The sequence below is a fragment of the Equus przewalskii genome, chromosome 6 (assembly GCF_037783145.1).
Source record: "Equus przewalskii isolate Varuska chromosome 6, EquPr2, whole genome shotgun sequence".
NCBI lineage: Eukaryota > Metazoa > Chordata > Mammalia > Perissodactyla > Equidae > Equus > Equus przewalskii.
In genome coordinates this window covers 74,382,132-74,398,475 of record NC_091836.1, presented here as the reverse complement: position 1 = coordinate 74,398,475, position 16,344 = coordinate 74,382,132, and the positions used below count along the sequence as shown (strand labels likewise).

Sequence of the window (16,344 nt, the reverse complement as noted above, 5' to 3'; positions counted from 1 at the left end):
TCAATATTCACAAGAAACACTGAATGCCATGAAGAGTGCTTAAGCCACATATAAGTTAACTTCAGGAATTGATTTTATTAGAAAATGTGAAATTCTCACCTGGATTATCCATGAAATTGACCCTAAGCATTTTAAGAAGCATGGGTACATTGTGTCTGACCACATACATAGTATATCTTTAGGTCAAAGTATAGAAAACATTTTCCCTGTTTAAGAAGGTCTTGAGGATACTGCATTGTGCTGCCTTCTTCACAGGTTTTTTTGAGCTCCAAGAGGGAGATAGCCTAGGTAATAAGGATTAGCTGATAAAGTTTTGAGCTAGATGGATCTGAGCTTGAGTTTAGGTAGCACCACTTGCCTTGGGAAAGTTTCTAATTCACATACAGCTTTATTTCTTCACCTGTAGAATTTCTTATAATCCTACTTATATCATAGAATGATTAGGATGATTAAACAACATAAGACATGAAAGGCATTTGGCCTATTGGCAACCAGATAGCACTTAATAGATATTTATGTTTAAATCTCAAACATTGGGTCTTGAATGTAAAAAAATGGGTATAGATATTCACCTAAGTGTACAACACAGTAAGAATAAATTCCTGAATAGTTTGAACAATTCATTTCTAGGAAAACACCAGCAGGTACAGCTGGAAGAAGTAGCGATCAGTAACAAGAGATACACATTTGAACCAGATCAGCGAGGACAGTAAAAGAAGTTGGGTTTAGAAAGAACCTCTCAGATACCTTATGTTTGTCTGAGACCAACCAGGCTGAAAATGCAGTAGCTTTTCCAGAATCCCACTCAGACATACGTCAGACCAAAGGATTCAGTGCATCACCTAACACACTCCTAGATCTTCCCACAGTCACACTGATTGTCATGGGAAAGGTTGGGGAATCACCCAAGCCCTGATCTATACATATGTATGTGTCTGAATTCTATGTTTATTGTTCCTTTGTCATAAGTCTATCTCTTTAAATTTTCCTATCTAGAAAAAATACTGTTTTTTCATTTTTGACAAGGTCACAATCCCTACACTAAAAGTCTATGGTAAAAGGTGCATGTCAACAAAAGTAACTATAAATTATGTCATTAAAAACAATAATAAATCGAGTCATTCATTCAAGATTAGACATGATTTTAGTCATGGGAATGTGTAAATGAGTAAGTCTAACAATTCACAGTGTAGTTCAGGAGACTCATAAGAAAACATTCATAATAGCCTAATGAACGAAATGATAAGAGATATAAGGAAGGTTTTAGGAAAGAACGAAGGAAGGGAATTTGCAAAATTATAGGCAGTCAGAGCAGATTTCCAGGTGCATGTAATATCTCTCCTGACTCTCAAAGAAAGAGCAAATATTGTTCAAGGGAATGTGGTAAGCAGAATGCACCCCACCAAGATGTCCATGTTTGAGACCCAGGAATATGCATGTTTCATGGCAAAAGGAAATTTGAAGATGTAATTAAGATTATGGACCTTAGGATTTTTTTATTTTTGGGGTAGTCCAGGTGAATCCAATTACTCACATGAGCTTTTAAAAGCACAGAACTTTCTCAGGCTGGAATCAGAAATATGTGGCAGAGGGAAAGAGGAGTCAGAGAGCTTTGAAGAACGACAGGCAGCTGACCCACAAATACTGGAGGGAGTCACAAGAAAAAAAAACCCAAAAACATGAGACATAGTGTGGGCAGCCATTAGGAGCAAATACCAGCTCCCAGCTAGCAGCCAGCGAGGAAACCGAAACTTCAGTCCTACATTGATGAGGAACTGAATTCAACCAACAACTTAAACGAGCTTTGAAGCAGAATCTTTCCCAGATCCTTCAATAAGAAACACAGCCCTGCCATCACCTTGATATCAGCCTTGAGAGACCCTAAACCTTTAAGGTTTCTAGATTTCTGACCAACAGAAACTATAAGCTAAGAGACTTTTGTTGTTTTAAGCTGTTAAATTTGTGATAATTTCTTACAGCAGCAATAGAAAACTAATACAGTGAGCCTCAGGCAGAAGGGAGAGGACGGAAACAACAGAGAAGAGTCATTTCTGGCAGATTTGAAAACACAAACACAGGTATGAGGGCTTGAAAGGGAGCACTGGAGGAGGAGAATGGGTGGCAGAACAAGGGCAGGGGGTTATAAGACTTAAAGAGCGAGTGGGAAATTAGTGAGAATTTAATCTATGAGGACCGGGCTATGAATCATCTCAACTATAGGGCCAGGAAATTTGGAGAAGAAGGATGTTTCCACTATTGCATATATTACAGGAGAAAGAAGTGTTAAAAACAAGACAGCGGACCCCAAATCGAGTCACTTATGCTAAGCCCCGCATCACCAAATCAAGACTTAATTACAGTTTTTACTCCCCCAGAAATGGAATCCCCAGACCAGCAGTAGTTAGGTAATCTGACTGATAGACCTCTGACATTCCCTAAAGGAAAGTAACCTTTCAATAGCCCACGTGCTTTTTTTCATAGTATAACTTCCTTGTTGCTATTCCTTTCTGCCTATAAAAGTCTTATTTTTTACAGCTCCTCAGAGCTCCTCTCTAACTACTAGATTGGGTGTTGCCCAATTCATTTTTTTTTGGTGAGGAAGATCGACCCTGAGCTAACATTTGTGCCAGTCTTCCGCTATATTGCATGTGGGTCATTGCCACAGTATGGCCTAACGAGTGGTGCATGTGAACCCCGGACTGCTGCAGTGAAGTGTGTGAACTTCATCACCATGCCACCAGGCTGGTCCCTCAAATCAATTTTTCCTTGAATAAACTCTTAAAATTTTTAATATGCCTCAGTTTGTCTTTTAACAAAAGATAAGGGCAAAGTTAGTGCTGGGAATTGAGAGTTCCTGTAAAATCACATCAACATTCTTCTGAAATAAAAGTAAGGTCATCAGCTGGGAGTAAGAGGTTGGGGTAACAGATGTGAGTGATTTGAGAAGAGAGAAAGTATGAAATGGAAAACAGAAGCATTTATGACCACTGTCGACTATCTAATACAATTTGGGCTGATTAATGAAACCATTGAGTTTATCATTGTCTCAAAACTGTCCACCCTCTCAATTACAGTACTCTTTTATTAAATGCTTTCTAATTTTCTTGGTAACTTCTCCTGGAAGCCCTCTGTTCTCTTGCTTCAGTCTGGATCAGCTGCTTCCCAGGTCTCTTACTCAGCTGGCAATGAGGAATTCATCCTACTGCTCTCTTGAGTTGGAATCCCATTTCCTGGATCATGTATCTTCCTTTTCTTTGTCTTCCTTATTTGTTTGTTGGGAATCTTTCTCCTTTGCTCTTTAATTTAGGAAGATATTTATTAAATTGGATACTATGTTTTAATTTCTATGCAAAGCTGTTTCATCTCCTTTCTGCAGTCTTGGTAGAGAAGCTTTCTTGTACTATGCACTGTGCTAAGCACCTTAAAAGTCTGGTACCAATTTCACTGTGTGTGTGTGTGGGCAGGTCAGGGGAATGTTCCCCATACACCCATGAAATTCTCAGACACCAGTGTAGAGGAGCAGGATTTACTACCTCAAAATGTATCTCTTTGGCTCAATTATTTTTAAGAACAAAAGATGCAGGAAGAAACTTTGACCTTCGCCCTAACTGCCTGAAAGAATTTAAGATAGAAGGTCTGTTTCAGGAAGGGGCTAATACCATACATAACTATAGCATAACATGAACTAGGTGTGGTAGACAAGGAGGAACCTAGTGAAGTCTATTTGATCAAAATCCTCTCCATGTCGCAATGTCTGTGCAAGGCATGGCAACCATTTGTTTACCATTTACTTTTCCATCTCCATGTGAATTGCCTTCCTCCTCTTTGAAGTCCCAAACCACTGCCCCCAATATCCTCCTTTCTCTTTAGCTGAAGGTAGTATTTAAGGTGGTGGCTTTGGCTATTTTAGCGTTACTCAATGTTCTTGGGTTACTCCCATATATACACATTACTAATCTTGAATGATTTTTTTCCTGTTATTCTGTATTATGTGGTTTTAATTCTTAGACCAGTAAGAAGAACCTAGGAGGATGAGGGAATAGTTCTTCCTCCCCTACAGTACCAAGATTCAAAGGCTAGTTCTATCACTTACAGGTTTTGTGTTTTGTAAAAATTATTTAACTCACTGTGACTCAGTTTCCTTATGTGTAAAATATAGATAGTAAGAGTATCTGTTTCATAAGGCTGTTGTAAGGTTCAAATGAATTAATGGAGTTGATCAACACATAAAACACTCAATAAGTAGATTTGAATATTATTACTGAAGGGAAACAGTTACAATCCAGTGAGATAAGATGCCATGATTAACATCTGTGCTAGCCCAGAGAAGAGGCATCTATCACAGCCTGGAGGGCCACCAATTTCTCTAGCTCACATTAATTAATTAAGGTGGAAAAGTGAATCAGATATTTCACCAAGATTCTAGCCAAGAATAAAAGACAGTTTAGATTTGGAACAATTGATTGATGACCCAAGTGTTGGCCATTCTGCAAGATGGTACTATGGGGCCCAAAGGTATCTAGATACACTGACAAAAAAGCATCATTTGAATAGCTGTCTATATGTCATGTGTACCTTCATATGTGATTCGTTAAATAACATGCTAACCAATTTAGCAGAAACTTACGGAAATGATACTGATGCTGTTATGTTGATGGTGTTTATTATGGCAAAAATATTAGTTATATGCTTACTATTGCTAAACATTGTGCTGAGTACCCTGAATATATTAAAGAATAAGAATGACGTAGACTCATCTTTCATGGAACTTACATATTAATGTATGAGAGAGGCATGGAATGAATAACTTATTGTTTACATTAAATCACTTAATCACAGATCTGCAAGGTGCAAGAAAAGATCAAGGCAGAATGTTATATAAGCATTTAGGAATCTAGGAGGTTAGGGAATCTTCCACAAGGCAGTTTAAGATAATAGTTGGTAGATAAGGAGCTAGTGAGATGAAGGGAAGGTGAGTGGGGAAAAGCTTCCAAAACATGGGAAACAGCATTTGTAAAGGCCTGAGGAAGGACCAAACTTTGCATATTCAAGGAAATGAAATATCATTATGATTGCAAGAGAAAGAATAAAGGGGAAATGGCCCAAGATAAAGTTTGAAAGAAAGACAGTTGTCATATCACACAGGGTCCTCTGGGCCATATTAAAGTTTAGACATAATAATAATAGAAATGGAAATGATATGATGAGATATTACTTTAAAAATATTTCTGTAATTTGGAAAGTGGATTGAAAGAGGACTGAATAATGTGGGAAATCAGTTAAGATTCTACTGGAATTATCTAAGATTCACATGTTGATATTTTTATCTAGAGAGTGACTAGAACTGGAAAGAAGTAAATTAAATAGAAAGATATTTGGAGTTAGAATTGAAAGGATATAAAAATATTTCTGCAAGTAGAGTTCGTAAGTCCAACACTTATTTATTAAGCTCTCTTCTCTCTTTCCCTGAACATTTCTAATTCATTCTTCAAGTCTCAGTGTAATCTTTTAGATTATTTTAGATCCCCTCTTTCAAATCGTTCCTATTCATAGCACTCTAAATTTCTTTTCTGAAGCAGATTAATGCATGAAATTATTTGTGCAGTCTATTGTCCTGATCACTGTGAAAGCAGAGAGAAGGCGTGTCCTGTCCATTTTTGTACCTCAGCACATCCCTCAGTGTGGTTCCTTCACTTAGGAATGAACTCACACTAACCAAGACAATGGCATAGGTGCATAATGGTATCATTTACAATACGAAATAGAATTATTATATGGGCATAAATTCTCTTCTCACTTTAACCAGCACATTCTACGTGGTAGGAGACACCACAATTACATTTCTTCTTGAACAAGGAATAAGAGGCAAAGGAGTAGAATTATAAAATCTGAAAGTTTCATGTCTTAATTTCTGATGGCTATCTCGAAAAAGACCCTAACACGTTAGGCCATTAGCCCCTGGTGCTTAGTGGGCCAGTTGTGTCATCTCCTTATAACTACTTGATTGATGCTGTCCTTCAAGCCTCTTGTTTTCTCTGCTTTAAGCTCTTCTTCCAACCAATTGGTGATTGTGTGTGTGTGTGTGTGTGTAGTATATTTGTTTATGATTATGATTTTCTGTCTGGACTGGAATCTTGACTCCTGCAATATTTATATAGTCTTGGCAAGTGCCGTAAAGTCCCTGAATCTCAGATGTCTCATCTGTAAAAAGTAGACAAAACTTATAACTGATAGGCTTCCATGAATATTGAATAATGCATACGAAGATACTAGTAAGTTAATGACATGTAGTAGATGGTCAATAGATAGTAACTATTTTTCATACCCTATACTTTAATTAGGTTAAATTGATCAAATCTTAAATTTCTGAAAATCAATATTTTTAATAAAATGTTTTTTATTTCTCTCTTCTGATCTCTTGAAACTGACTTAATGAATAGTTCTAAGAAAGCAGTTCTGTTTTTCCAATTTCTAAGAAATTCGAGGCACTTTCCCTCGTATACTCTTTCCTCACTCTGATAGATACATTTGCGCACACACACATACATATACACAAACACAGACACTACAAGCAAATGCTAACAAGCCCTTTAGAGACATTAACGCCTGAAGAACTTTGATGTTTCTCCATACAAATTTAAAAACAAGCTAAAAAAATTAATCCCTAAAGAAGGTATAGTGAAATCTAATAAAGTTCTAATTTTCCTGTAAGGAAGAATGATGTTGGAGGAGAGGAAGGAATTTTCTTCTACTCTTGTAGATTCTTCTGGCTAGTCTAAGAATTAAATTGATATGAGACAGAATAACAGGAGAAAATCAAACAAGTTTAATAACATATATAGATGGGAAAAACACAGGAAAACCAAACAACTTGAATAAATGATGGAAGCCAGTACGTTAAATACCATCTTCAACTAAAGACAAGAGAGGATGTTGGGGGTAGTGGTTTAGGACTTCAAGGGAGAAGAAGGCAATTCACATGGAGATGGAAAAGCAAATGTTTGGTAAACAAACACATGCCATGCCTTGCAGAGACAATGGCACATGGAGAGGACTTCGATCAAATGGGCCTTGTAGGTTCCTCCCTGTCTACCACACCTAGTTTGTGTTACACTATTAGTATCTATGATGATATTTCCTTCCTGGAACAGTTTTTTTATCTTATATTTGTTTAGGCAGTAGGGGTAAGGTCAAAGTTTCTTCTTGAGTCTTTTGTTCTTAAGAATAATCAAGGCAAAGAGATACATTTTGAGGTAGCAGATTTTGCTTCCCTACAATGTTTTAAAAAATGTCTAATAAAATTTATCTGGAAATATTTGCCTGTCTATCTATCTATTATCTATCCATCTTTCTATCTAATCTATTTATTTGCCTATCTATCTATCACTCTGTCTATCTCTCTATCTACCTGTGTCCTGTTTTAGTGTTTTCTCTTATGCTCTACTCTGTATGCTTAGTCAGCCTACTGAAAAATCCCGTACCGATTTTAGCATAATGAAATGTATTCATCAGCTTTCCTCTGATGATTAAATGAGCTAACCTATATCAAAGAACCTAAGATGGTCCCAGATACTTGGTAGGTGCTCGACAAATATCAGTTATTCTCTATTTTCCTCTTTTCCAAACCTTGGTAATAAGAGACAGCATAAGCAGTGGAGATAGACTCTGGGGTCTGCATCAGGATAACTGTATTCAATTTCTGACTGTAAACAATTTTCTGTGCAGATCAGCAAAGCTTTTCCCTGCTAGAATCTCTAATTCTTCATCACAAATTTTGGGTGTGATGCAAAATGACCCAAAGACTCCCCTAATTTTAAGAACTTTGATTTAGTGTCTAGGAATCAACCTGTTCTCACGGCCCTCAGAGCCCCCAGAGCCAACTGGCTCACCCATCTTCTACTCAAATTCTTTTTTGGCAGATGAAAAATTGGCAAGTCATTACAACAGCTCTTATTCCATAAGCACTTACTAGGTGATACTGAGTTTCATATTCACATGGATCTATGGGCATTTGTGCTCCAATGTTACAAATGAGGTGTTTGGAACTTGAACAAATTAAATAATTTTCTTAAGGATATTCGTTTAGACAGGGAAGGAGATGGTTTTAAACCCAGATTTGAACATAGGGTGACAAACTGTTCCAGTTTGCAGCAACCGAGGGGTTTTCTCCAGTTCAGGTTTTTCAATGTTGAAACCAGTAAAATTCAAGGCAAATCAGGATCATCACTCTATTTGCTGACTGTCAATAATTAGGCTCTTAGTGTTTATGCCATTTTGCTTCATGAGCTCTATTTGGGTTGAGGCATGCTTATTAGAAATAGCCTTAATCTAGGAGTCAGTGAGAGTCAGAGGATCTGGGATTCAATTCAGCCGTTTAACTTACTGAATGGGTTCATTCTGGGCCTCAATTCTTCTTCTATAAAATAAAGGACAACACAGTTCTAACTCTTAATTTCTCTGAAACTTCTAAGTGCAAGAAATGCCAGGGTACAGAAGAACCATCCACTCAAGACTTTTTGCACACCTGCTGCCCCAGCCACCTGTCTGAGCCCTGAGACTTACTGGGCCCAGGGGACTCTGAAGAGGAAACTTTATAGAGCTCAGGGCAGGAAGGGGGTGGAGGCTGGCACGAATGTTGTGTGCAGAGTGTGCAGAGTCTTAAGTGTTTCTCCCTAGTAGACACTTTACCTACATCTCTCCTCCAATCCACCATGGCTGCCCTGGGGAGGTAAGTTGGGTCTTCAGCTCTTCCCTCCCAGAGGTCTGTAGGAACCTCATTCATAACTTCAAACTTCTGAAGTGATTACAGTACAAATATTTGAAGTAGGAGAGGTTGTCTGTGATTGAAATTTAGAGATTTTTCCTGCACTCCACTTCTGTCCCCAAACCCATACTCCCCATCTGTACCTCTTGGTGCTTGAAATTCCACTATCCTGGCCTCATTCTTACAGCTTTATTGTGAGGTTCCCAACATGTATAGACCTAGGTAGGCATCTTCTGAAGCTGTTGTGCAGTCTGAATTGTTCAGTATGGGTAACTCATACTCTAATATGCTCACTGGGCTGTGGCTAAAAGGCAAAAGAAGAGAGACTTTGTTTGGGAAACTGAAAGTGGGAAGACAGTATAGAAAGAAGATCAGGAAGCTCAGCCTTTAAATATCCCTCTTCATTACCACTTTATTGGTTCTCATTTACAGTACATATCTTGCACCAGGGTCCTGAAATTTTAAATGTTTTCCTCTGAGTTTTTTTTTTCCTACACTACAGACATGAATATAAGGTCTGAAGAAATAAACTAAATTCACAGCTGATATACGGTAGAGCTGAGATTAAAACTCAGCTATTTGATGTTAGGAGAGTTATTTAACCTATCTAAATTCATTTTATGCTTAAAAATGTGTAGCAAAGAATACCTCCTTCCTCTGATATTTTATTTATCTATTAAATTAATATTTATAAATTAGAACTAGAACTAGTAATCTCTGAGACCTAGTCCAGGCCTCTAATCCCAGTTACGTGGCCAAGCATTGAGGACAAAATGAGGGCTAAGCAATGAGGACAGACAATTATGGGAACTTATAATTTAATGGGAGAGAAAGATACTAATCAAATAAACAGATGTATAATAATTCACTGTAATTCTAAAGTGAAAAGAGTCATGAAGAAAAAGATGTGTGAGGATGTGTAACAGGTACGTACGACCATGAGCAGAGAATTAATGAGTGATTAGAGCAATTGGAAGATGATGAGTTCCCAGGATGTACTGCTGATGCTGCTGTATGCCATAGTGAGGATGTTTGAATTCTTATTTCAAAAGGTAAGAGAAGCCATTGGAATATTTTCAGTATGAAGGTAACATCATTTTACTATAATATAAATAAGTAGTTTGGCTGCTTTGTGGAGAATGGATTAGAGAGGAGCATGACACTAAAATGGTCGATCAGCAGGGAAGGTCCTGCAGAGATCCTGGTTAAAAATGCTGAGGGGTGGATTACAGTTAGAAGTGAGACAGAGAAGAGAGTCAATGTTAAGTATATTTTGCAAAGGTGCTAATATGTTAACTAAATCTGGGAATGGGAGAGGGACAGAGATGCCACCTAGGTTTTTCTGGGTTAAGCACAGGGATAGATGGTGATGGATTTTTATGAGGTGATAATATTGCAGAGGTTCAAATATGGTGATTAACAAAAAGTTTAACTTTGCATTTGTTGTGTTTGAGATGCTTATGAGCTGTTACAATTAATAGTCCAATAGTGAGTTGGATGCTTGAGTATATAACTAGAAGAGAAGTCTGAGCTAGAGACATAATTTGAAATAACTGACTCACAGACGAGAAAGAAGACTGACATTATGAGTAGAAAATAATTTTGAAAATGTTATTTATGAAAAAGAGCACAGAAATGAATGATTATTAGAAGAATACATGAGGACAATAACGAGGGTTTTTATTGTTGTTGTTGTTTGTTTGTTTCCTATGATATTAGATCCTGAAATTGATCCTCCATAAGGAAGCATTTGATGTGGGGTGGGACATACCTGGAACTGATAAGAGTGACCTAAACTCCTAACTATCAAACTTGGCTGCCTAATAGAATTGCCTGGGAAGTTCAAAAAATACTGATTCTTGAGTCCCCCTGCCAGAGATTCTGATTTAATTGCTTTGACTGTGGTCCAGGCCGAGTTTTTTAAGCTCCTCAGGTGGATCTAACATACAGCACAGTTTGAGAATTTTTAATCTAAACAGAGGGGAAAAAAACAGGTGAACATGCAAGAGAGAAACACCAAGAGCAACCAGGCAGAGGGAACATGAGATTTTGGTCTCTCAGTGAATAAGTGAAGAACTCAAGCAACAGAGAATGAGAAGCTGGGACGACGCCTGATTACAGGCAAGAGAAGAGGCACAGCTCAGAATTCAGATAAATTTCATCACTTTTATAAGAGGGCACAGATTAGTAAGTAGAGAGAATTTCAAAAGAATTCGTGGAGGACATACTGTACCTCACTTCTTGAAGAAAATAGTAGCTAAAAATTAGTAGAAAGAAAGGGCAAAATCACTTTCTGCCATTGGAGGAAGATTTGAATCTTTCTGTAAAGAATACAGAGACAGGAAGAGTAAAGAATAAGGTGCAAAAAAAAAAAAAAAAAAGAGTCAAAAGATTTTTGTAGGGAAGGATTTAGAGGCCAAGACCCATCTGTGGATATGGTCAGAATACGGAAGGCCTGAGATGTACCCAATGACCCCTAATGTGCTCCTTCCTGGCCCTTTCATGATCTTTGAGATGAAATCTAAGTATAATTTTCTCTTCCATCTTGAGGATAGTGACCACTCTTGATCTTTACGTCTTCCAGTATCTGATCTGACTTTGGTTGTCTTTTCCCAAAAGCCACTCAAAGACCTCCATGGGAAGTTACATGGCTAACATCTCAAGCACTACCAGCTTCACACTATCAGGCTTCCCAGAGGTGGAAGGCCTGGAGCACTGTTTAGCTGCCTTCCTCTTGCTGCTTTATGCTATTTCCATCCTGGGCAACATCCTAATTCTCTTCATCATAAAGGAAGAGCAGAGCTTGCACCAGCCAATGTACTACTTCCTGTCTCTATTGTCTGTCAATGATTTGGGCGTGTCATTTTCTACACTTCCCACTGTCCTGGCTGCCTTGTGCTTTCATGCCCCAGAGATTGCCTTTGATGTCTGCCTGACCCAGATGTTCTTCATCCATTTTTTCTCCTGGACAGAGTCTGGGATCCTGCTGGCCATGAGTTTTGATCGTTATGTGGCCATCTGTCACCCCTTGCGTTATTCTGCAGTGCTCACTGATATCCATGTGGCTCACATGGACATATCCATCATCATCCGCAGCTTCTGCATGGTCTTCCCACTGCCTTTCCTTCTGAAGAGGCTGCCCTTTTGTAAAGCCCATGTGCTGACTCATTCTTATTGCTTGCACCCAGACCTGATCCGCCTGCCCTGTGGAGATAGCACCATCAACAGCATGTATGGCCTGTTCGTTGTCATCTCTGCCTTTGGTTTAGACTCAGTGCTCATTTTCCTCTCCTATGCACTCATACTGCGCACTGTGCTGGCCATTGCCTCCCAGGAGGAAAGGCTTAAAACACTCAACACGTGTGTGTCACACATCTGTGCTGTGCTCATCTTCTACGTGCCCATGGTTAGTGTGTCCATGGTTCATCGATTTGGGAAGCATGCCCCTGAGTATGTGCATAAATTCATGTCCCTGGTGTATCTCTTTGTGCCTCCACTGCTCAACCCGATTATCTATTCCATTAAGACTAAGGAGATTCGTAAGAGGCTATGCAAGATGTTTTTGGGACCTAAACTCTGATGAGAGAGTACCTGATTAGGTACTTAGGAGTTTATTTTATTGTTGTTTCTGATTTTTGGGTGTAAATGCTAGCCCGTTGAGGGTTTCAATCTCCTTCTTCATATGGACCTATGATTGGGTACCTACCATTAGTTTTGTGGTATAGCCTGCCTATAACCCATAACTTAAAACATAAGGCACCTCTATGTTGTAATTAACCATGTCACAGCTTGCCATAAATGACTTGTCTCAGACCTGACAAGGAAGAGGATCTTCAGTTATACCCTTTTATTTTTCCCAATATACTAGTATCATCTATGATTTCAAGTAAATCTCAAAGCAGACAAAAACTGAAAAAAAACATGGATACATATGAATGATGTTATGACTGGGGATTGTGTTATTTGAGATCATAGGTATCACTCAATACTTTTTAGATGAATAATAGTTTTGAATATCTTTAAACATTAAAAATTAAAGAAACACAACAGCTATGACCAATATTACACTTTGGAATAAGAGCATCCCTGAGTCCTATAAATGGAACACACATGTTTGCTGTGCTGACTCTACAATATAAATCATGTAACACCTGAAATTCAGAGATTTAAAAGTAGGAGAAAAATTTTTTGGGAAAAAAGAATATGTTGCCATCCCTTGGGCATGACTGGGATGAGGATTAGCTTTCTCTAGGGAGATGGTAAGCACTCTAAATGGAAGGCTAATATGTACTAGTAGTTGATGGTGGAGAAAGTTGCCTTCAGCAGCATTGACAGTTTAGCCAATGATCTGCTGGAATATGGACTTTCCTGGCCTGTAGTGAGCAACCAAGTAGAGAGACTTCAGCATACGCTGGAGCAGAGGAGAGGTGGTAGATGAAGGTTATCAGGAAATTCACAAAGCATAATCCCTGGAGAGTAATAACGATAAAGGGAGAGGAACTCTCTGCAAATTCATACAAAGCTCACACAAGATAGACCACACAGGCCTGAAGACACCTGACTGAGGTAAGCAGAATAGTGTAGGGACCTTCACAGGCAGTGGACAGGTTATGGCATAGTTCAATTCTGATAGATGATTGGGGAAAACAGACACTGGGGCAGAAAGTTATTTTTTTAAAGAAACACCCTTTTCTGTATTTTCTTCATTACATAATTTTCTAAAATAAATCTACAGAGACCCAGTGACATGATCATTCTCCACACATAGCATCAGTATAGATTCCAATCTTAACAAACCTGTCATGAATGCCAAATTAACAAACCATTACCAAAAACAGTAGACTAAAAACCTAGAGATAACATTTTCAACAATACTAGGTGACACAGAAATCTCAAGTATCCTAGAAAAAGGTGGGTGTAGTCAAACGACTGAGGGCAATGAGATTAGAAATTGTATGGTGGGGGTCAATGCAGTAAAGGTGAATAACAAACCTTAATCCAACAAGAAATAAAAACCCTAAAAAACTGTACTCACCAGCTCTCAATAGGAGAAACTATACCCTAAGCAGAAACCTGAGCAGATGGCTTTGAGGTTGACTGGTGAAATTGGGAACAATCCCTACAACGTCCAAGTCCTCATGTGCTTAAGAGAATCCAGCAGTGCTGTGATTGCCCTAAGCATTTGAGAATCTCAGAAATGTTCAGCAAATAAGCTTTCCAAAAGGATGTAACCTCAGCCTGAAGGAAACCACATAAAACAGATAAAGATCACTTGAGTAAGAGAGAAAAAAGGTTTTGATGATGGGTTTTCACCATCATTTCACTTTTCAGGCTGTAGAGGAAGCAGATGCAAGGAAGTGCTACAGCAGCTAAAGCAAACTCCTCAGGTCTGTAGAGCCCCATGGCTGGAACAGAGGGCAGGGAGCAAAACATCCTCTAGAAACAGACTTCCTCTGAGACTCACAAGTGGCCTCAAAGAGAGGTGCTGCTTTACCTTTTGCACAACAACAGAGGGAGCCCGAGAGCCAAGAGGCTGGCCATGCTACCCTGTTGTCCCCTCCCAGTCCAAAGAATACTCCTCCCAGTCACCCTGGAAAAGCACCCTTCCCTTATATGGGGACAAACATTGAATATAAGCTCACTCTATGTGCAGTTATGAGTAAAAGTGAAAGAAAACAATCAAGGAAAAATATTAACCCACAGCCCTGAGAGTCATGCTTACAATGGGAATCTTCCTTCTTCTAAAAAAAAAAAAACTTTTTATATTCTAGTGCTTCAGTATCTACACCTGAATATTACAAACCACATTGCTGAAGTTAGTATTTTTTAGGCTTTTTTTAAAAAAAATTATGTATATCTCTTAGTCTCAACTACAGAATTGAGAAGTCACAGAATAAGGCAAGAGAACAGGAAGAGTGAGTACCACTGCATCACTGAAAGTATTTCTCTCATCATTCTGTGCAGTTTTCCCTTATTTATTTGTTTAACAAACACACATGGAATGACTAATGTGAGCCTAGCTTTGTGCTAAACACCAGAGATGCAGAGACGGATGGGGCCTGGTTCCTGATAACAAAGAGTGTGTGATGTAGGGAGATGTTTCATTGCATCTGTCTAACTAGTTGAATATGGATATACTGAGCTAAGTTCAGAAAAAATAAGGGATCACTGCACAAAATGGTGCTGGAAATTTCTTTCAGTGACACAAAAGTACTCACTTTCTAGCTCTTAGTTGGATAAGAACCACTGAGGCACAAGCACACATACACTGAATATCACCTGTTTATATTGACTGTAGATGATAGAGAAATATTATGAAGAGGCAGAAAATTAAAAGCTCTTATTTTCTTAATATAGAAAAAATAATCCATTATGTACACGTGTCTATATATGTATATGTTTTACTGCTGCCTAATAAATATTGATGAATTTCCTAATAGTATTGCAAAACAAAAAAAAAGCTTTTCCTCTCTGAAATTAATTGTATTTGTTTAAACTGGGAAAATAAGTATTTAACTGATGCACTGACATCTAACTAAATGGTAAATTATGATCTTGATTATAATATTTTTGTGTGGGCTGAAGAGTAAGAGGGTTCTTTAAGAATCATATTAAAAATATACCGTGATTGCTTTAAAAATAGTGCCAAATTTTTCAGTTTATACCTAAATTGTGTCTTATTACTCTCCTTCCTCCTAATAACCATATAGTTGTTTTCCACATTATTTGTAAAAACGTTCTTGTAGACATTTGGATTCCAAAGGTGGTGTTGTGTTTCCTGTTGAATGTAACCATCAATCTCCATACCTTGTGAATAACAGACATGAGACGTATTTCCAATCTAGGGCCTGTTACCCAGTTACACAAAGTTTTGAATATACATGTTTAGCAGGAAGTTCTTTGTTGGAATTTCAGATTTATTTTGCTTGCCTCTTCTACATTTAGTAGAAGACTTCTTCACAAATTGCTGCCACTTGGATTTTTGTGTTAAATCGCACAATAGATGTTTTCACACTGCCATGTCACATATAGAAAAAGCCACTTTGCACTCTATCAGTTCTAAGCTGTTTAACATTTACAGAAGACTTTGTCTCAGTCAGAGACGTTGGGCTTGGCTGTTAAGACTAATGATTAAAGTTGACTCAAAGCCATTGTTGCTTATAGTCTGTCTTTCATTGTGAAAATACAGATTGTCACCTAGGAAACTTGTTCTCCTAGCGTGTAATATGGGATATTTGTCTTAAATATATAGCCTCATGGTTCTCAGCGTTAATTCTATCCTGCCACACTTCTGTGAACATTGACCATGTTCCAGCACTAACACTCCTGCATTGCAATGCAGCCGTTGAAAACGTGGTGTAGCTTAATAAGGGGGAATTTAAAAGGAATATGCACTTAGTAAACACATTCTAGGAGACTTTGACATACCCCTTCCATCCTTTTTCAGATCAGTTTTTCTCATAAATGCTAATGACAAAATTCCATAATCAGTGGAAACCTAACATCATGCCTGCCAAATTTAGTTTTCAATAGATATTGTTGAATGAATAAATAAATAAATGAGCTGTTATATTTTTTAT

General features: G+C 38.1%; 1 protein-coding gene across 1 annotated transcript; it reads left to right on the top strand.

Moving 5' to 3' along the window:
- Positions 1–11,399: 11,399 nt before the first annotated feature.
- Positions 11,400–12,344, top strand: LOC103553482 (olfactory receptor 51I2-like). Its single transcript, XM_008524081.2, has one exon. The coding sequence runs from the start codon at positions 11,400–11,402 to the stop codon at positions 12,342–12,344; it is 945 nt and encodes a 314-aa protein (XP_008522303.2).
- The last annotated feature ends 4,000 nt before the right edge of the window (positions 12,345–16,344 follow it).